The 22,815-nt window shown below is 47.5% G+C and overlaps 1 protein-coding gene across 1 annotated transcript in view; it reads left to right on the top strand.

Moving 5' to 3' along the window:
- Positions 1-22,815, top strand: part of map2k6 (mitogen-activated protein kinase kinase 6) — a gene marked incomplete at its 5' end in the record, with an annotated part of 31,611 nt that overhangs the window by 3,358 nt on the left and 5,438 nt on the right. Inside the window, 8 exon segments of the mRNA XM_083636176.1 lie at positions 15,219-15,282; positions 17,403-17,451; positions 18,293-18,406; positions 18,831-18,950; positions 19,585-19,701; positions 19,960-20,011; positions 20,641-20,768; positions 21,715-21,792. Of these exon segments, the coding sequence (XP_083492302.1) occupies positions 15,219-15,282; positions 17,403-17,451; positions 18,293-18,406; positions 18,831-18,950; positions 19,585-19,701; positions 19,960-20,011; positions 20,641-20,768; positions 21,715-21,792 (722 nt within the window).

Genomic DNA, 22,815 nt, shown 5'->3' on the forward strand with positions numbered 1-22,815 from the left:
ACAGCTGTCTGGATTTGCTAGTAGGTATATAATTATTGTTGCTTCTGTTGCTTCTGTTGAATAAAATACAGCTCATCACCTGCTCCACTTAGCACCTTAGCTGTGCCTGTGATGGAAAAGAAACAGAACATGAGAGGTTGCAGTGTTAACCACAGACGTCAAATCTATATTCTCGTGTATTGTCGAATGTATATAGGATAGTATCAAGAGAGGATCCATTACCTGGACGACACAGACAAACAAATAGCTAACCTCTATGTATCTGAAGTGCTCCCTCCCTTTGAAGTTTCAAAGATAACAAAATGAAGACAGAAGTCGTGTTTCCATTACCCTCACAAATGCGCAAAATCTAAATATCGCAATAGAAATTGGGTAATGGAAACACGTAAATTTCGAAAAACCTCCCAAATATCGCAAAACGTTTTTGCGCTCTCATGAGGTGGTTTTTCAGACGTGTCGATATAGCAGTTTATCGCAAAAGTGTAATGGAAACAGTTTTTTCGCATTAGCACGTCATGTGACCCATTCTGCTTTGGAAAAGCAGCGAAAAATGAGGAAGAAACGGTTCGATAAGCCGTGGCAAAACCTCCGCAGCAATGTTTAATGGCAGAAATCGGTCCATGGTGACAGGCTGCCTGTGTGCGCGCATTTGGCACAGCGCGAGATAAGGGATGAAAAGCAAGCACACACCGGTGCGGTGCGTGCTCCTGACTGAAGTGAATACAGTGACTGTGAGTAATACATTACACACGTTTCAGGTGCAGTGTTATAATTATAATAGCTACACAAAATTGTGATTATTGACCAAATCAGCCTTTTCCCCCCTCCATCTCTAAATCGGACCAGTTGTAGGCTATTAGGCTATTAGACTTTTTTCCTCTGCCTGTCGCGCTCACTGCATTCACCCCAGCCAGCAACATTTTGCAACTAATTTTATTTTGAATTGATAATCAGGCTCGTTTATATGTGTTGTAACTTCATGTTGTGATTTGCATTGACCATTGGTTGGATTTGAGCATGCAGGGGACGGGATATGGGGCAGATCCACTGTGGCAGGCAGCTGCTGGTAGGCTAATGGGAATTGCGTTCAGGTGACCAAACTCAACGTCAATGGAAACGCCTACAAGTCGCAATTGTACATTGTCGAAGTTGTAGAAATATCGCAATTATTTTGCAAAAAACTGTAATGGAAACACAGCTAGTGTTAACACTGCTACACTGTTCTGGTTGTTGCTTGCTTTTTGTCTACAAGGTACAGAATAACGGAGAGATCTGCTTGTTCACTGCTGATGTATTGATGCAAGGGCGAATACCTGGTTTCACAAGTGGGGGGGGACACAATAAAATGTGGTGCGCCGACCCTCTAGCGGGGCCCGGGGGCATGCCCCCCCGGAAGATTTCTTTAAACATTTTAAAGTAAAATGCATCAATTTGGTGCACTCTGAGGGGAAGATTAACAGGCTAGATCTATGAAGTTCAGTTCAATTCAGTTCAGTTCACTTTATTTATACAGGAAGGGATAAAAATGACATTTCACATGTACATTTAACTGGCCTGACTCAGTTACAAACTGGTTTTCAGCAGGTTCCTGTTCTGCAGTACATTAAACAGAAAATGAATTATACAAGGACATGTTCAATTTCACTACATACAATATTACAGACCTAAACAAAAACAATTACATTTACAGACATTCATTCATTCATCAATACGAAGAACTACACACATCACTCAATACATGCCTTTTAGACACCACCTCCTCCAACTCATCAGAGCTCGGATATGAAAGCAGGTGACATGAACAAGGCATAGAACAATACTGATGTGAAAGCCAGAGCCATATTGAAATCACGTTGGTTGTATTATTATTATCATTATTATTATTATTATTATTAGTGTGCTTTATTTTAAATTCAACCATGTTCACTGCTTACTATGTTCATTTCCTCTCATCACCTAACCCTTTATACAGCAGCAGGGACATGCAGAGAATGTTAGAGGGGCAGGGGCTGGCAAAAAAGGTTTAACGTTTTTAGCCAGATTTAGAGGAATATCTCAATTTAAATTAACATTTGGATGATACTTGTCACAGAAAAATAACTCCACAAACTGAATAATATTAGTACAAAAGTAAAATTTGCTGTTACAATACTGTTGTGATATCATTATTTAGTCTTAAGAAAAGCCAAACTCTGTGAGTGCTGCCTTCAGGGACGGCTTGGAAAGGGGATTTTTTCCATACAGAGCGCCATTATAAATGCATTCAGGGTCTGGAGAGGGCACTTTTTACAGACGAGAAAATCCTTGGCAATCTTTTGGAGTAGCCTATAGCTTATAATTAGCAACTCAATTAACATTCTCAGCCATAATATGATGGCTGGTCAAACAGTAGCGTATTAAGCATGATTTCTTCAGTTTACCCACGATTTTTTCAGTTTAAAAAGTGGGGGGGTGGGGTGGGGTGGGGTGGGGTGGGGGGGGGGGGGGGACAGAATCAAGGTTTAGAAAAGTGGGGGGGACATGTCCCCCCTGTCCCCAGTGGAAAATTCACCCCTGTAGTGATGGGCCGCCCCGCTATAAAGTTGTCTGTGTGTGGATGGTACAGTGGACTGTAGACCCTTCTCATGATAGAAGAACCAACAGGTACCGGAGGAGTAGAGTGAGGGGAGGGTGTCCACTAGTTAATCAATCGCGGATGGTATCGTTCTCTCAGATGAATTATTTAAAAAAAATGCCGAAATGGTTCGCCATCTGCAATAATATACCCAGGCGGCCTGCCCAAGTAAAGTCTATGTGTGGGGAAACACTGGGTTGGGAATCAGTACATTTCTGACTTTGTGCACTTTCTGCTGTGCATTGGACCGGAGATGGTCCCCTTTCTTAGGTGAGCTCTTACGTTGAGCCAGCTCGTTCTGCAGAACCTCCTGAGCCAGCGCAGTCAAACACACTGACACAGGTTCTGCAGAACCTCGTGAGCCAGCGCAGTCAAACACACTGACACAGGTTCTGCAGAACCTCGTGAGCCAGCGCAGTCAAACACACTGACACAGGTTCTGCAGAACCTCCTGAGCCAGCGCAGTCAAACACACTGACACAGGTTCTGCAGAACGTCCTGAGCCAGCGCAGTCAAACACACTGACACAGGTTCTGCAGAGAACCTCGTGAGCCAGCGCAGTCAAACACACTGACACAGGTTCTGCAGAACGTCCTGAGCCAGCGCAGTCAAACACACTGACACAGGTCCTGCAGAGAACCTCGTGAGCCAGCGCAGTCAAACACACTGACACAGGTTCTGCAGAACCTCGTGAGCCAGCGCAGTCAAACACACTGACACAGGTTCTGCAGAACCTCTTGAGCCAGCGCAGTCAAACACACTGACACAGGTTCTGCAGAACCTCCTCCTGAGCCAGCGCGGTCAAACACACTGACACAGGTTCTGCAGAACCTCCTGAGCCAGCGCAGTCAAACACACTGACACAGGTTCTGCAGAACGTCCTGAGCCAGAGCAGTCAAACACACTGACACAGGTTCTGCAGAACGTCCTGAGCCAGCGCAGTCAAACACACTGACAGAGGTTCTGCAGAACCTCCTCCTGAGCCAGCGCAGTCAAACACACTGACAGAGCCTTTACCATTCTGCTCCTGCTAGCAAGCGTTCATGTCGGATCGTGTAAGAGGGGAGCAGCAAGAGGACTTCAACTTCAGCTCTCATTTAGTGGCCTAAACGGATTACTTGATTATTTTACGAGTGTTCTTGTGTGTGTTGAGTGTGTAGCCATAGCGAGCCTAATAATAAGTGCTATGGTTGGCTAAGCTTCTTGGTGGGCATGTTCTGAGTAGTGTCCTCTAGAGAGAGAGAGTGGCGTCAGCGGAGGACCAAAATGCGAGACTCATTAGCCAATGAACAGCCAGGAATGGGTCTCGCGCTACTTTTGCATGCTAAAATAAAGCTGATAATGTACAATTTGATTCAGGGGGGGGGGGAAACCCTTTCAGAGTACAACACAAACTGTCTATTTTGATGCAACTCGACAGTGCTGCTTAATCCAGGACCTTACTTCCTGGAACTCTGGAGAGTAAAAAACGGGTCCATTGGAGTGAATGGGGATGTCGGGACTCTTCTATCTAGATGGCTCTGGTTCTGAGGTGTCTGTCATCCCCGGGAAGTCATGCTCTAAGCCTAAGGTATTCGTGCTCTAGATCAGGGATGGGCAACTTTGATGATAGAGAGGGCCACAAAAAAAAGACCTCAGTCAGTACCAGAGGGCCAGATTGTGAATGGTGGCTACTGTAACACCATCACTCCCAATTATAGCTACTAATTTGATGAAAAGGACTGGTAATCCAAGTTTATTATACAAACATTTATATTTTTATCATTCTTCCGTTCAGATGACACCAGAAACTTTGCTCTAGCTTTAAAACACCCACTACAGCAGTTTGATGGGGTACATCACCCAAATATGTCATATTAATCAAATCAGATTACCGTAAATTCCGGACTATAAGACGCACCGGTCTATAAGCCGCACCTTCAAAGGTGACTATTTTTTTCTTCTATAAGCCGCACCGGACTATAAGCCGCGGGTGTTTTGATGTTTAATTACCATATGTAAGGCTTCGTGCACAGAGGGGATTGTCGGGAATGGATGGCTGTTTGGGGAAGCTCCCATTTATTAACATTTCAACAAAACAAAAGTCAGGTCACTAATCCCCAGACAAAATCACACATTGTGGTATTTTTTGTTTTTTTTACAGTGCACACAGTGTCCGCGGTGTGGTGAAAAGAGGGCAAGAGAGGAAATTAAAACAGAAGTGGATTTATAGTTAGAAAGAGTGCTAAAGAAGAGAGAATTCCGTTTTTTATTTTTTTATTTTAGTTACCCACAGTACTATTGACCAGTCCAACTCAAAAGATATTCGGCAGTTTCACTTTGAGCTCTTGTTCCGCCGCTGTCCATCAATGGTTATGACGAGTCTCGCTGGGTACAGTACGCCAAAGCGATATCCATTGACTCGATGCTGCTGTTGTATGTTGCGCGTTTCTGTTGCACCAACGCGGAGGTCCTGCCGGGACGAAAAAGCGCGTACCCTCCCAGGTGAGGGGCTTCTTCCCCGCAGCCTGGAGGATGAGTTGACGGTCGGGCCAGCGGAGTAGGCAGATGAAGATGGCCCTCGGTGGCAGGCCGGAAAGAAAGAAGAAAGGAGGAGGAGGAGAAACCGCCACCTCCACAGCCAGCCACCTCACACACCCCAACTGTTTAATAGTGCCCGGCTCGCATGCCTCTCGGTCGGCTGGCCGGACAATATGCACCCCGCTGCAGCAGCACCTTCGGGAGGTTTTCTCACTGTGTTCGGGACTTCGGCTCTAACTCGGCCAGATGGCTGGACACGAGTGAAACTCTTCACGGTTGCATTATTTTCTTTAGTGAGTGAGTGGATGGACTTCTGCACGTTTTCAAACTTGTTTTCAAGCTGCTCAAAACCTCTGAGCGATGTCGGACTTAATCGATAGTGTTTCACGGAGTAAAAGTTTAGCCCAAGCGGTGTATCTCCAGCCTCCAGCAGGTGAGTCATTTCCTCATTCATGGCGTGATTGCTTGTCTTTTTCTTTCTGCTTACCTGTGTTGTGTTATGTTATGTTATGTTATGTTGTTAAAAGAGGGCAAGAGAGGAAATTAAAACAGAAGTGGATTTATAGTTAGAAAGAGTGCTAAAAAAGAGAGATTTTTTTTTTTTTTGGGAAAAAATCCATAGATAAGACGCACCGTTATATAAGCCGCAGGGGGCAAAAAAGGCCAAAAAACGGGAAAAAAGCCGCGGCTTATAGTCCGGAATTTACGGTAGTAATGTTGCATGTGCAATGTGCATCCTGGATATAGTTTGTTACAATAGTGTTAGCTCAAATGCTAACGTTAAACAGTATGTGGATGGACAATGCTAATGCCATTAGCAGCAGCGCCATGTTCTGGGATGTACAGTAAAATAAAAACACAGATTTGGGCGGTCTAACCTAACCTAACCAAAAATGTTTGTTTTTTTGTTTTGTTTTGGAAATTGACCCAGGGGCCACACTGAATGAGGGCGGGGGCTGTATGCGGCCCGCGGGCCTCCAGTTGCCCACCCCTGCTCTACGGTGACTTGAAGCTGATACCTCATACATACGCACTTTCTGGGAGTATGGCTCAAGTCAAGCCAAGTGCTAGGCTTTGGCGATATCCAAATTTAAATATCGCAATATAGTCCCGCCCAAATTTGATCATTATTATTATTATTATTATTATTATTATTATTATTATTATTATTATTATTATTATTTATTATGTTTCGGGTACATACATTACATATTATGATTAGTAGTATGAATAAAGGACTGCTGGTGTTCACTTCCTTTCATTGCCTCTCCCTTTGCAGCAACAAATACAACCCTCTTAACAGTACCAATAATGTACAGTAAGCAGTGAAATGAGGGTCGGCAGCAGACCCCCCCCCTACTCGAAAATGTGCCCAATTGTAATTTTTTTCCCGAAATCACGATTTTAGTGAAATATCACGATATTCGATATTATCGAAAATTGACCCAAGCCTGTGACGACATGGCTCCCAAAGGAGCTTCCAACAGCTGTAACCTAAAGGAGCTCTTTGGAAGTGTAGAGTATCTGACAAACTGCCAGAGCGGTCGGAAGGGGCCAAACAGCCGTCGGCTCCAGAAGAGTTATTTTCATACCTCTTCCCCCCCACCCCTCCTCCTCCGCCTCCTCCTCCTCCTCCTCCACACTGTGTTCTGTGTTGCTGTCTTTTCCTGTCCTTGTGTCACTGCTTGTGGTTCTCTCTCTCTCTCTCTCTCTCTCTCTCTCTCTCTCTCTCTCTCTCGCCTGTGTGTGTGTGTGAGTGATCCGTCTTCCTCCGGGTCTGCGGAATTCCATTGAGGAACTCTGTGGGATGGTTGGGATTCCAGGCGGAGTGCACACGTGGGTTAGCGGGAGGCTGCGGGCCGCCCGTGCTTTCCCGTCACCCGCGGGCTGCTGCTCATCAAGTATCGTTACCCTCGCGCCGCACACCAGAGCCTCTCGCTCCCGATCCACGCAGCACCGCTCCCTGCAGCCTCCATCTCAGGCAGCACAGAATGCCCTGGCAGTGTTCCTGTCAGCATTCCTCCCCCCCACCCCCCCCCCTGCCCTGAATGTTGTGTGTCCCAGCATGACATGCACAGGGAAGGCTGATTGCATGCTAATATTGGGTGTGGCAGAAACTCGGAGCGTTGCCGTCTCGGAGCGTCGCCTGTCCTGGGTGTCTCTGTGTCCTGGGTGTCTCGGTGTCCTGGGTGTCTCGGCGTCCTGGGTTCTTGGTGTCCTGGGTTCTCGGCGTCCTGGGTGTCTCGGTGTCCTGGGTTCTCGGCGTCCTGGGTTTCTCGGCGTCCTGGGTTCTCGCTCGTTGCAGCGAGAACGAGGAGTGTCCCCCCCCCGATGCCGAGACGCGGTCTCCCGTGGCCTCCCTCTGGCATTTTCTACTTGGTATTTCAGCTCATGTGCTGCAAACCGCTGGGAATCTGATGCACTGCTGCTTTTAATTAACCCCTACTGCCTGGCTGCCTGGCACCGTGTAAAAGTTTGATGCTGAGCTCAGCAAGAATAAAGGAAGCCATTGTGTATCTGAGTTATGCAAGATAATCGAGAGCAACTAGTCTCTGACGACGTGCTCTATATTTGAGCAGCTCGCCAACGTTTCCCCACTCGGCCTCGGAAACATTTGATCTCTCTGCCGAGCCGTGCGATACAACAAGACACAGCACATGCTTAGTCCTGCCATCCATCTAGGTTATGTAATGGAATGATCCTTCCTGTTGCTCCAACTCCAACTCCTCCAACCTCCTCCCCCTCTCTCTCTCTCCTACATGCACACTGCACACACTGGACACATTTGTTCATTTGTTCTGGGTCAGTAGTAGGCTCAGTAGGGTCAGTAGTAGGGTCAGTAGTAGGGTCAGTAGTAGGGTCAGTAGTAGGGTCAGTAGTAGGGTCAGTAGTAGGGTCAGTAGTAGGGTCAGTAGTAGGGTCAGTAGTAGGGTCAGTAGTAGGCTCAGTAGTAGGCTCAGTAGTAGGCTCAGTAGTATGCTTAGTAGTAGGCTCAGTAGTAGCGGCAGGTTTTTCGAAAGGAGTTGAGACATGCCATGCATGCATTCAGTACTTTTAATTTGCATGCGTGCCTGAAGGGGGAGCCCTTGCATCCGCCGCCACACTGTGCTGCATCCCCCACCACAGTGTGCTGCACACAGTACTTAACTCTCACTGGGAGCTCCTGCATCCCCGCCACACTGTGCTGCACACAGTACTTAACTCTCACTGTGAGTCCCTGCATCCCCGCCACACTGTGCTGCACACAGTACTTAACTCCCACTGTGAGCCCCTCATCACCGCCACAAGGTGCTGCACACAGTACTTAACTCTCACTGTGAGCCCCTGCATCCCCGCCACACGGTGCTGCACACCGTACTTAACTCTCACTGTGAGCTCCTGCATCCCCCACCACATGGTGCTGCACACAGTACTTAACTCTCACTGTGAGCCCCTGCATCCCCCACCACATGGTGCTGCACACAGTACTTAACTCTCACTGTGAGCCCCTGCATCCCCCACCACATGGTGCTGCACACAGTACTTAACTCTCACTGTGAGCCCCTGCATCCCCCGCCACATGGTGCTGCACACAGTACTTAACGCTCACTGTGAGCTCCTGCATCCCCGCCACACGGTGCTGCACACAGTACTTAACTCTCACTGTGAGCCCCTGCATCCCCGCCACACTGTGCTGCACACAGTACTTAACGCTCACTGTGAGCTCCTGCATCCCCGCCACAAGGTGCTGCACACAGTACTTAACTCTCACTGTGAGCCCCTGCATCACCGCCACATGGTGCTGCACACAGTACTTAACTCTCACTGTGAGCCCCTACATCCCCCGCCACATGGTGCTGCACACAGTACTTAACTCTCACTGTGAGCCCCTGCATCCCCGCCACATGGTGCTGCACACAGTACTTAACTCTCACTGTGAGCCCCTACATCCCTCACCACACAATGCTGCACACAGTACTTAACTCTCACTGTGAGCCCCTGCATCACCGCCACACTGTGCTGCACACAGTACTTAACTCTCACTGTGAGCCCCTGCATCCCCCGCCACACGGTGCTGCACACAGTACTTAACTCTCACTGTGAGCCCCTGCATCCCCGCCACATGGTGCTGCACACAGTACTTAACTCTCACTGTGAGCCCCTACATCCCCCGCCACATGGTGCTGCACACAGTACTTAACTCTCACTGTGAGCCCCTACATCCCCCGCCACATGGTGCTGCACACAGTACTTAACTCTCACTGTGAGCCCCTACATCCCCCGCCACATGGTGCTGCACACAGTACTTAACTCTCACTGTGAGCCCCTGCATCCCCGCCACACGGTGCTGCACACAGTACTTAACTCTCACTGTGAGCCCCTGCATCCCCGCCACACTGTGCTGCACACAGTACTTAACTCTCACTGTGAGCCCCTACATCCCCCGCCACACAATGCTGCACACAGTACTTAACTCTCACTGTGAGCCCCTGCATCACCGCCACACTGTGCTGCACACAGTACTTAACTCTCACTGTGAGCCCCTGCATCCCCGCCACACGGTGCTGCACACAGTACTTAACTCTCACTGTGAGCCCCTGCATCACCGCCACACTGTGCTGCACACAGTACTTAACTCTCACTGTGAGCCTCTGCATCACCCGCCACATGGTGCTGCACACAGTACTTAACTCTCACTGTGAGCCCCTGCATCCCCGCCACACGGTGCTGCACACAGTACTTAACTCTCACTGTGAGCCCCTGCATCACCGCCACACTGTGCTGCACACAGTACTTAACTCTCACTGTGAGCCTCTGCATCACCCGCCACATGGTGCTGCACACAGTACTTAACTCTCACTGTGAGCCCCTGCATCACCGCCACACTGTGCTGCACACAGTACTTAACTCTCACTGTGAGCCCCTGCATCCCCCACCACATGGTGCTGCACACAGTACTTAACTCTCACTGTGAGCCCCTGCATCACCGCCACACTGCTGCACACAGTACTTAACTCTCACTGTGAGCCCCTGCATCCCCCACCACATGGTGCTGCACACAGTACTTAACTCTCACTGTGAGCTACTGCATCCCCCGCCACATGGTGCTGCACACAGTACTTAACTCTCACTGTGAGCCCCTGCATCCCCCACCACATGGTGCTGCACACAGTACTTAACTCTCACTGTGAGCCCCTGCATCCCCCACCACATGGTGCTGCACACAGTACTTAACTCTCACTGTGAGCCCCTGCATCCCCCACCACATGGTGCTGCACACAGTACTTAACTCTCACTGTGAGCTCCTGCATCCCCCACCACACAGTGCTGCACACAGTACTTAACTCTCACTGTGAGCTCCTGCATCCCCGCCACACTGTGCTGCACACAGTACTTAACTCTCACTGTGAGCCCCTGCATCCCCCACCACATGGTGCTGCACACAGTACTTAACTCTCACTGTGAGCCCCTGCATCACCGCCACACTGCTGCACACAGTACTTAACTCTCACTGTGAGCCCCTGCATCCCCCACCACATGGTGCTGCACACAGTACTTAACTCTCACTGTGAGCTACTGCATCCCCCGCCACATGGTGCTGCACACAGTACTTAACTCTCACTGTGAGCCCCTGCATCCCCCACCACATGGTGCTGCACACAGTACTTAACTCTCACTGTGAGCCCCTGCATCCCCCACCACATGGTGCTGCACACAGTACTTAACTCTCACTGTGAGCCCCTGCATCCCCCACCACATGGTGCTGCACACAGTACTTAACTCTCACTGTGAGCTCCTGCATCCCCCACCACACAGTGCTGCACACAGTACTTAACTCTCACTGTGAGCTCCTGCATCCCCGCCACACTGTGCTGCACACAGTACTTAACTCTCATTGTGAGCTCCTGCATCCCCCGCCACATGGTGCTGCACACAGTACTTAACTCTCACTGTGAGCTCCTGCATCCCCCACCACACGGTGCTGCACACAGTACTTAACTCTCACTGTGAGCTCCTGCATCCCCGCCACACGGTGCTGCACACAGTACTTAACTCTCACTGTGAGCCCCTGCATCCCCCACCACACGGTGCTGCACACAGTACTTAACTCTCACTGTGAGCTCCTGCATCCCCGCCACACGGTGCTGCACACAGTACTTAACTCTCACTGTGAGCTCCTGCATCCCCGCCACACGGTGCTGCACACAGTACTTAACTCTCATTGTGAGCTCCTGCATCCCCGCCACACGGTGCTGCACACAGTACTTAACTCTCACTGTGAGCTCCTGCATCCCCCACCACACGGTGCTGCACACAGTACTTAACTCTCACTGTGGGCCCCTGCATCCCCGCCACACGGTGCTGCACACAGTACTTAACTCTCACTGTGAGCTACTGTAGTATGCATGCATATCTGTAGACTCTACCCTATATATTGTCCACACTTGGGCAGCGGGGGCCTAGCCTATGTGTATATTAGAGCTGCACAATTAGTGCAATGTCCAAAATGGCAGGAGCAGCTGCAATTTGGTCAAATATGTTGCAACATAATTATGAAGCATTAATTTGTGGTGCTGCAGACATGCCCCGGACATAAGGGAAGTAGAACATGCTTGTTAGGTCACATGCCACTAAAACAGCGACTCATATCGCAATCACAATATCTGTTCATATAATCGCAATATGTGTTTTTTTTATGCATATCGTGCAGCCCTAGACTAGTGTATATTAAAGTGGACTGAAATGCATCAGGTTATGGTGGTATCATGCGCGCTGGGCTCTGGAGAGTAAACATGTCTTCTTCCTTTGAGCAGCGTGCTGCGTCTCACCTCGTCATCTGCATTTTACACAAGAGACTGGTAAGGCGGCACTATAGACCCTTTTCACGGGGGCCATGTTGTGTCGAAAAGGCAGGGTAAACACACAGGTGCAAGCATCACACTAATGAGGGTTTCCAACTTCCATGAGTGGAACCCCTCATTAGTGTTTTGCTTGCCCCTGGGTTTACCCTGCCTTTTTGACACAAAATGGCCCCCGTGAAAAGGGTCTATTCCACTGCAAGCCATCCCTGTGTGTACATAACGTACAGAAAGTGAAAGGATGCTGGCAATCATTATAATTGCCTTGATTGTGCCAATGTTCAAGGCAAGCTAACCATTGTGTGAAAGTTGCAGGTGTGGTAAAGTTGCAGGTGTGCTAAATGCACGTGGAAATACTTTCCTTATCCGTGCTTGCTGTAGGTGTGGAGCTCGGTAGGTTTCACTGTGCGTGTGTGTGCTGGGTTCAAACCAGTATTGGTTATGGAGCTGTTAGGAGAGTGTTGGTTTCCAGTTACTATTGTTGCCTGTGTGAATGCGTGTGGGCGGGGCTCAAACTGACATTTTACTGCCACAAAGCTGCGTCGGAAAGTGGAGACCAGGAGAGGCAGGCAGCAAGAGGCCACCGGTGGAGGGCCACATAGCACAGTGGTGGCACACCCTGCACTGTTTCAACAAACCCTGTGTGTGTGTGTGTGCGCGTGTCTGTGTGCGCGTGTCTGTGTGTGTGTGTGTGTGTGTGTGTGTGTGTGTGTGTGTGTGTGCGTGCGTGCGTGCGTGCGCGCGTCTGTCCGTCCTCCCATCACGTGCACGACACAAGCCTCCAGGACAGCTTTTTCCAATGACAGATTTGTTTGCGGCTACAAATGTTCTGGATCATCTTCTTCTCTCTCATCTCAGCAATGTGAAACATTCCGGCTATTTCCGCAGCGCGGTTTCATGTCCTGCAACAGAGACACACCTTTTAGGTGTGCTGCTGCTTACTGTTAATCGCAAAGCTATGACATCACAGAGGGGGGGGGGGGGGGGGGCGGTGCCGGACGGTGCACCTGAAGAGTGTAAATATCGCTGTTAGTGTGAGCAGGGCATTCTTCCAAGCATTGTGCATTGGCTGCTCGAACCGTCACTCACGTTCCCGAGTCCCTCCCTCCCTCCCTCTCTCCCTCCCTCCCTCCCTCCCTCCCTCTCTCCCTCCCTCCCTCCCTCTTTCTCTCCCTCCCTCTTTCTCTCCCTCCCTCCCTCCCTCTCTCTCTCCCTCTCTCTCTCCCTCCCTCCCTCCCTCCCTCCCTCTCTCCCTCTCTCCCTCCCTCCCTCCCTCTCTCCCTCCCTCCTTCTCTCCCTCCCTCCCTCCCTCCCTCCCTCCCATGTTTCGGCACAGAGCACTTTTGTCAGAACAGGGCTTCGTCGTACGAACCTAACATGGGAGCGTGTATGTTTACTGTGACAAGCTCCAACCAGGCACGGCTGCTGCGAGCCAGTCTGGGGAGGTTTGAGCCAGATGCAGAGTTGAGACAAGGCAACCAGTCACACACACACACACACACGCACGCGCACACACACACACACACACACACACATGCACACACACACACCCACACACACACACACACACACACACATGCACACATATACAGGCGTGCGTACACATGGTCACACCCTTAGGAGCGCTGCAACGCCCCGTTAACGAGGCGCCCTCCTCAGTGCCGTTACCTCCAGATGGAGCGACCACACCTGGGCTGCCACACATATTCCTCTTGCTCTCAACGCCTGTTCCATTCAATTAGGATCTGGAGTCATTTACTGCATCCAACCGTAAGTGTCCTGTGCTTTGACATGGAGCTCCAGTCGTGCAATTACAATATCCAGATGATCCACCATCTGATGTGATATGGGCTGATTTGAGTGTTTGTGAAGTGTTTTATGCTGAAACACACTGAGCCAGCAGTGTCAGTGGATGATGGCTGGGTGAAGATTGATTTTCCATCAGTGCGAGTTTTGATGTGCCTGATGGCTGTTCTTTATCTCTGGACAGAGCCAGCCAATCATCAAGACGCTTTGTTGTTTATCTCTGGACAGAAACAGCCAATCATCAGAGTCTTTTTGACATTTCAAATATTCTCTGGATGCTCCAGTTGTAGGATTTTGTTGGCATTGTGCGCGTCTGGGCAAAGGCAAATCTGTGCTATGGTGGAGAACTGTGAACGCTGAGCGTGGAGCTAAGTAACCTGTGTTCAACTTCACATTTTGCAGTGTCAGAAGATTCTGTTACAGTTTTGAAAGTTTCCCCTTGAATTGATTTGAGGTGGAAGTACATAGGGCTGCTGTGCCGGTTACATTAGATTAGCTTCACTGCTCATGCCAGTGGTAGCTGCTCTGCTTGGCAAATGGCTGGAAAGACAGTTGGAGGTTTTGCACCATGCTCCACAGAATGCTCTTGTTGAGGGGGAAAAAGACCACAATAGATTAGGACAAACGCTGGTCAACTGATTACATTCCCATCACCTATTTTTAGCACTTGCAGTATATGTGTTTTTGTCTAAGTGTGTGCTATATAGACCCTTTTCACAGGGGCCATTTTGTGTCGGAAATGCAGGGTAAACATAGGTGCAAGCAAAACACTTAACGCTCAGTGTTCTGCTTGCACCTACACTGCCTTTTCGACACAAAATGGCCCCGTGAAAAGGGTCTCTTGCCAGTGAAACCTGATGGGGGGGGGGGGGGGGGGGTCTGATCAGTCTGCTCTAGGGATGTTAACTGATTGATCGACAATGCAGGCTATATGCTATTTTCTCATCTTTTATGTTGAAATGATTTACCACCACCCCCAAGGGCACGATTTCACTTTCACCGCTTATACAAAGGAAAAAGAAAAGTCCGGTGTACAGTAGGAGAATTACACCCAAAAAGGCCACACTCAGCAGTCTACAAGCACAATAACAGGGAGTGCAGGATGTTTGCTTGGGTGGTTAACTTGTTGACTAGGCCAGGTGTAAAAACCTGCCTTTTGTATCCTCTATTTTCTATGTCAAAAGCTGTTTTTTATGATTAATTGGTCGTTAACATAACCACGATGATCCAGGAAATTGATTAAAATGTGCATTCCTAGTCTGCTCTCATCTCATCATCTCATTTTATTCATTCAGGGGGGAAAAGATATATGGAGCCAAAAATAGTGAAAGTGACATTAGGGAATGAAATGTTTAGATTTCTTGTTCATTGTGATAGAGGGTCTTGCCCCGCCCCCTGCCCTCACACATTTCTATCTTTGTGCTTTTGTCTCCTGTCAGGTAAGAGGAAGCCGGTGCTCAAGCTCTCCAAGGAGGTGTTTGAGCAGCCTCCTCCTGCTGCAGCGTAAGACCCTATTGTCCTCCTCAATGACCATGTTAAATGCATTATCTTTTTCAAGCTTCTATCCCTGCAAAGGTCTTATCCTCCACAAAGACCATGTTAAATGCATTATCTTTTTCAAGCTTCTATCCCTGCAAAGGTCTTATCCTCCACAATGACCATGTTAAATGCATTATCTTTTCAAGCTACTATCCCTGCAAAGGTCTTATCCTCCACAATGACCATGTTAAATGCATTATCTTTTTCAAGCTTCTATCCCTGCAAAGGTCTTATCCTCCACAATGACCATGTTAAAAATGCATTATCGTTTCCAAGCTACTATCCCTGCAAAGGTCTTATCCTCCACAATGACCATGTTAAATGCATGATCTTTTCAAGCTACTATCCCTGCAAAGGTCTTATCCTCCACAATGACCATGTTAAATGCATTATCTTTTCAAGCTACTATCCCTGCAAAGGTCTTATCCTCCACAATGACCATGTTAAATGCATTATCTTTTCAAGCTACTATCCCTGCAAAGGTCTTATCCTCCACAATGACCATGTTAAATGCATTATCTTTTCAAGCTACTATCCCTGCAAAGGTCTTATCCTCCACAATGACCATGTTAAATGCATTATCTTTTCAAGCTACTATCCCTGCAAAGGTCTTATCCTCCACAATGACCATGTTAAATGCATTATCTTTTCAAGCTACTATCCCTGCAAAGGTCTTATCCTCCACAATGACCATGTTAAATGCATTATCTTTTCAAGCTACTATCCCTGCAAAGGTCTTATCCTCCACAATGACCATGTTAAATACATGATCTTTTCAAGCTACTATCCCTGCAAAGGTCTTATCCTCCACAATGACCATGTTAAATGCATTATCTTTTCAAGCTACTATCCCTGCAAAGGTCTTATTCTCCACAATGACCATGTTAAATGCATTATCTTTTTCAAGCTTCTATCCCTGCAAAAGTCTTATTCTCCACAATGACCATGTTAAAAATGCATTATCGTTTCCAAGCTACTATCCCTGCAAAGGTCTTATCCTCCACAATGACCACGTTAAATGCATTATCTTTTTCAAGCTTCTATCCCTGCAAAGGTCTTATTCTCCACAATGACCATGTTAAAAATGCATTATCGTTTCCAAGCTACTATCCCTGCAAAGGTCTTATCCTCCACAATGACCATGTTAAATGCATTATCTTTTTCAAGCTTCTATCCCTGCAAAAGTCTTATTCTCCACAATGACCATGTTAAAAATGCATTATCGTTTCCAAGCTACTATCCCTGCAAAGGTCTTATCCTCCACAATGACCACGTTAAATGCATTATCTTTTTCAAGCTTCTATCCCTGCAAAGGTCTTATTCTCCACAATGACCATGTTAAAAATGCATTATCGTTTCCAAGCTACTATCCCTGCAAAGGTCTTATCCTCCACAATGACCATGTTAAATGCATTATCTTTTTCAAGCTTCTATCCCTGCAAAGGTCTTATCCTCCACAATGACCATGTTAAATGCATTATCTTTTTCAAGCTTCTATCCCTGCAAAGGTCTTATCCTCCACAATGACCATGTTAAATGCATTATCTTTTTCAAGCTACTATCCCTGCAAAGGTCTTATCCTCCACAATGACCATGTTAAAAATGCATTATCTTTTTCAAGCTACCCTGCAAAGGTCTTATTCTCATAAGGTGTTTCTATGCAGGCTCATATCCCGATCGTAAACAGCCTTGTAATACAATACATGAATGCTGAATGCTGAATATTAACATGAAAAAAGAAGCTAGAAACCATCAGTAAACAGAAACGCCTCCAAAATCTAAATTTCCCAGCTGTCATATTCCTGTTCTCATCCTGGGTGTTGTACCTCGAACATGCACTCATTGGAATATTGGAATACAAAAAGCGTAGGATCTCTTCATATTACACCTGTGATATTTAGAGCAGTGGTTCTCACACTTTTTCACATCAAGGAGCCCTAAACTGACACAAATTAAGAAGTGAGGAAAGTTAACGTTGTGTTTTTATTTGATTTGGACCCCGCCGTATTCCCCTCTCTTATTGTGTTGTTACCGTAGAGCGCAGCGTTTAATCAGATTGTAATGAACATGTGTCTGTGTTGCAGACCCCCCAGAGATTTGGATTCCAAAGCTTGCGTAACCATCGGAGAGAAGGTACGTTCGCCCATTATTCCATCAGTTCATATTTCCCCTCGTGTTTGCGCTTTTAATACCAAACAAATCAAAGCTATTCAAAATGTGATTTTTCCAATCTGAACCTGGACTCTTACATCACTTTTTTCACTGTTGAATCTATTTTGGTGGTGAGTACGGACCCGACCCTGGCTCTCAGCGCAGAACGGCTTGGCTTGTAAAGGACGCCCCAGTGAACATTACAGCCGAATTGAACACTTCTGATTGTGGGCAGACCTGGAATGCCTTTTACTGACCATTAGGCAGTAAAAATATTTATTTTAAACTCATCAAATAAGTGGAATTTTCCATTGGCAATGATGTCCGCTTTTTCTCTTTTCAAGTCAGCCAGAAGTCAGAGTGACTGATTGCTATTAGTATAATTTTTTTCTTGAATAATGCGAAAAGTTTTGCGTCTACTATGAAGGAGACTGTTACTTGGTGCTGTCAGACTTCAAAGCCGCCTTGCCTCTCTCTCTGTTCAAACAGAGTCCCATAGCAGAGTGTGTGCATTCTCTTTACAACAGAGATAAGAGATACCGCCGGCCTGCATAACACGGGCGCTGGGAATTATTCCCCTCGCCGTTCGGTCCGCAGTTTTTATTGGTTTGCAGGAGTTGAGGACCGGGTGCACAAGAAACCCAGTGAACTCATCACCTCATAGCCAACTTGTTTTCACTGTCGAATCGCTCCCCGCGTCCTCTTCAAGTCTGTGTCTGTCAGTACAGCAGAAGTTACATCTTCAAGTCTGTGTCTTCAGTACAGCAGCGTTACATTTTTGGACTCACTTGACTCTGTTTGTGTGGTCCTCTGTCCGGAGCAGAACTTTGTGGTGAAGGCAGATGACCTGGAGCAGATCTGTGAGCTGGGTCGAGGGGCGTACGGCGTGGTGGACAAGATGAGGCACATGCCCAGTGGCCTCATCATGGCTGTCAAGGTGGGTGAGGGGATTGACCAGTGGGGGGGGTTGTCAACTCAAATGTGCTTCTTCTGCATTGTAATCCTCTATGTAGCACAGGCAAGTCCATGATGCTTAGGTAAAGTTACAGGGTCTGGAATCCGCTTCTCTGACCTGACGGGATGATGGGTCACCAAAACTCTGTCCAGTAAACAAGCTCCTTGTGAGTCATGTGACTTTTGTTTACAAGGCCCGGTTCACTTGTAATCATAACCTAAACCAATCAAACATTAAAATACTAATGGCTCATAGCGTTTTACTCGTTGTTCTAATAGGAGCTAATAGGATATCTCTTGAGGCAAAGTTGAAGATGTTGTAACCTCATTGAGGATCGTGTATCATATCGTTCCTAAGTGCTCTCTACATTGTTCTGAGCATCTGTTCTTCCTCTCTCCATTCCCAGCGGATCCGGGCCACAGTGAACACTCAGGAGCAGAAGAGGCTGCTGATGGACCTGGACATCTCCATGAGGACGGTGGATTGCTATTACACGGTCACCTTCTACGGAGCACTATTTAGAGAGGTAGCCAAGCATAAATCCTACTTTTGTGTGCACTAATAATATAATACATAAACACACTGCAAAGTTGGATTTCCAAAGTGTTTTTTAATCTTCTTAATCGGGCGGGGGAGGGGGGGAGGGTGATGTGCTTGGTGTGATAAGTGAGGTTCAGCATGGCAGAAGATCAAGTTGGAACACATTTCTGATGTAGCCTCAATTGATCCTAATGACCCACCCAGTTGTGATATTTGCCCCGCCCCCGTAGCCGTCACTCACAATTCCAAATGATGCAAAGTAGGCCCGGCTGTCAGTGTAAATGTCCAAATTTGCATCCATCATGTTGACGTGCAAAAAAAAGAAGAAACAAACTAGCTAAAGCTAAAGCTAGGAACAACAACAACAACAACAACAACAACAACAAAATCACACGATGTTCGGATGCAGATAGCGAGTCGACCCGCAGGATATCCCACCGTGAATCACATTGTGAAAAAACCTGTGGCTTCCTGTCCGTTGATCTGCCTGCTGTCAGGAATGTGGCCCGGCCACTTTGTTGCTGTTTTCGCAGTCTCTTTCCAAATTCCACCCCCCCCCCCCCCCACACACCACACACCACTAACCTGTCTGTCCCCCCCCCCTCCCCTCCTGTTACCAGGGTGACGTATGGATCTGTATGGAGCTTATGGACACCTCTCTGGATAAGTTCTACAAGCAGGTGATCGAGAAGGGCATGACCATCCCAGAGGACATCTTGGGCAAGATGACCGTATCGGTGAGTGAACGCCCCGATTCCGAGCGGCGGGCTCAGTCGACGCGCTCGTCGTCCTCCACGTCCTTCCCTTTCGTATTAGCTTTAACCCATTGATACCTGATGCAGCATTTGTGTGCGTATCCCTTTAAGACCGCGAACCGCGTCGCACAAATGAGGGATATACACACAAATGCTGCATCAGGTATCAATGGGTTAATGATGGATCTGTCTTGTGTTCTTCTCATTGGCTCTTCTCTTTAATGGTCTTTGTCATTACAGATAGTAAAAGCTCTGGAGCATCTGCACAGTAATCTGCAAGTCATACACAGAGGTAAGAGCAGTGGAAACGCATTGCGCCTCTCAGAGACTGTCAATATCCACCACCACTCTGTAAAGCAGTGGTTCTCAAATGTTTCCACATGAAGCACCCCTAAACTCACAAAAAGTAGACCACGGACCCCCATTTGATAGGATTTTGTCCCATGGTCCCCCCATATGATCATAAGATTGATGCTTTTAGATGTTTTATTACAGACATTTTAACCAAAATAGTCATTGTGGTACTTATGAATGGAATTATAGCGAAAATAAATTACCCCCCTTTTGGCTGGGGACCCCCTGGAACCCCCTCAAGGACCCCTGGCGGTCCCCGGACCCCCATTTGAGAACCACTGCTGTAAACACCGAGTCTCTTCTCCCTCTCTTTGCATCTTTCTTATGTTCTTTTTGTGCAGTTAATGATTTCTGTCTCAAGCCACACGGTGGTCCAGTCGTGACCACTGTGCGGCTCTCACTGCATTAAATGTAGTGCATGCCCATGTGGTCATTTAGGGACCATCATTGGGGGTCCATGCAGTGACCACAGTGCTATTTGTCACGGTAGTAGTGCATTTGTTACATAAACCGACGAGGCGGCTGGCGCTGACGTCCCGTGTCTTCTTCCCCTGCCTCCCGTTGCAGACGTGAAGCCCTCCAATGTGCTGATCAACACCCAGGGCCAGGTGAAGATGTGTGACTTCGGGATCAGCGGCTACCTGGTGGACTCCGTGGCCAAGACCATGGACGCTGGCTGCAAGCCCTACATGGCGGTAAGCAGGGAGAGATCAAACGGGAGCGAAGGGTCAGACGGAAAGGAAATGGATAACTGTGTGTGTGATTTGTTATGCTGCCATCTGACAGCGTTTTCTAATTCACTCTCCCAGGCCTGAGGCCTCGTTTTTTCAGAGAGCTCTTTGAATTTATTCTATGATTCATCATACTCATTTGAAATAATAGGATTATTACCCCGGATAGTAATAGGAAATTAGATTTAGCTTTGGATTTAGTGCAGAAAATTGGGGGAGAATTGCTGCTTATCATGAGATCGGGATCAAATTGTCATAAATCACAACGTTGGCTGAATTTGGTCATGATGGTGGTTCTCAACGGGGGGTCTGGGGACCACCAGGGGTCCTTGGGGAGGTTTCTGGGGGTCTCCAGCAAATTGATGATGTGTTAAATTGGAAGTTAATACAATGAGAGAATGAAGATTGACTATTTTGATCCTAGTTCACTTAAAAAATATTCTCAGATTTGGGTCGGAGAGACACAATCCTATTAAATAGGGGTCCATTGTGGACTATATTAGTGGTCCTTGATGTGAAACAGGATGAGAATGACTGAGTTAGTGCACGTCATCATAAAGCCTTATAAGAGAGACCCCCGGCCCTTCAATAGACGGGTAAGCGGGTCCACCTCTCTCATCATCAGCCACGCCCCCTAATGAGCCCTGTTAGACTTTTAACTGCCGTGCGTGTGTCCGCACCGCTGCTGATTGGCTGAGCGGCTTTTAGGGCCCCAGCTAGCACTCGGGGGAACAGAGTGGTCTGGCTGCTGATTGGCTGAGCGGGTTTTAGGGCCCCAGCTAGCACTCAGGGAACAGAGTGGTCTGTGTGTGTACAAGAAGTTTAGGATGGCAGGCAGGTGTACAAGTCGTCCTTGACAACCGCCACCATGTGTGACATCATCTGCCCTTCTGCCCCACCCCCCACCCAGCCGGAGAGGATCAACCCGGAGACCAATCAGAAAGGCTACAACGTCAAGTCGGACATCTGGAGTTTAGGAATCACAATGGTAAAACAGTTTGTTTACTGTGTGTTTTATTTCAATCTGTGTGAGTGTATAATGGAAATTGTCACTCACTTGGTACACACCGTTTTTCCAATCGTCTTGATTACTGCAAAAAAAGAAAAGAAAGGGGAAGTATGATTCCTGATGAGGAGAAAACCCAGTATCCTATGAGCCAGCGCTCGAGACAAAATGGGGTCTAGACGTTTTATTATGAGTTATTAAATATTCATAGGTTGCTCGTTTGCACATTTCCAACTCGGACCAGAAAACATTTGAGCCTCAATGATGCAGCGGTCTATTGGCTAGTCCTCAACGATTCAGCGGTCTATTGGCTAGTCCTTAACGATTCAGCGGCCTATTGGCTAGTCCTTTCAATTTCTTCTCATTAGATTACAGATGTGTTCTCTTGCTTCAGAAACGATCCAAAAGAAGGCAAGTTCTTTAATGGTATTAGAGTGCAAAAGGTTTAGTAGTGGATACATAGCCAGACAGGGGTGGTGGGCTTTAAATGACGGAGGTTAAAGGAACACTTAGGGATTATCTGAAACGGAGTATTTTTTTTATAGATCCAACCTTTGCTTCAGTTTTGTAGCAATATTTTCACAAAATATTTAACTACTATATAAAGACTTAAAGCATAACTCCAAGGTCGAATCAAACTGTTCGTAAAAGGCACGAGTTGAGATAATTTCCATTTAGGCTACATATTTTTACCGACTTGTCTCATTATAGAGCGAGCAATCAATTAGTTTAAAAATACATGCATTGTGTGCTTTAGGGCTTGATTTGTTGGACTCCTTTAGCTCCATAGGACTGTATTAGAGGACCATGCAATACTTAAGTACTGGTAGCTCTACTGCGAAGCAGTTGATGAGATTTTGGTCAAAATCAATTGGAATGATCGGGGACAAGTGTGGAAAATGGGGAGTTAGGCCGTGTGTCCATCTAGCTTCTTTTTCCGACCGTTAAACGCTGGAAGTACACTGGGGAGCGCTGATCTCAGCGCGCAATATACAAAGAAGCGGT

This window comes from Poromitra crassiceps (genome assembly GCF_964638095.1).
Source record: "Poromitra crassiceps genome assembly, chromosome: 4".
In the NCBI taxonomy this organism is placed as follows: Eukaryota; Metazoa; Chordata; class Actinopteri; order Beryciformes; family Melamphaidae; genus Poromitra; species Poromitra crassiceps.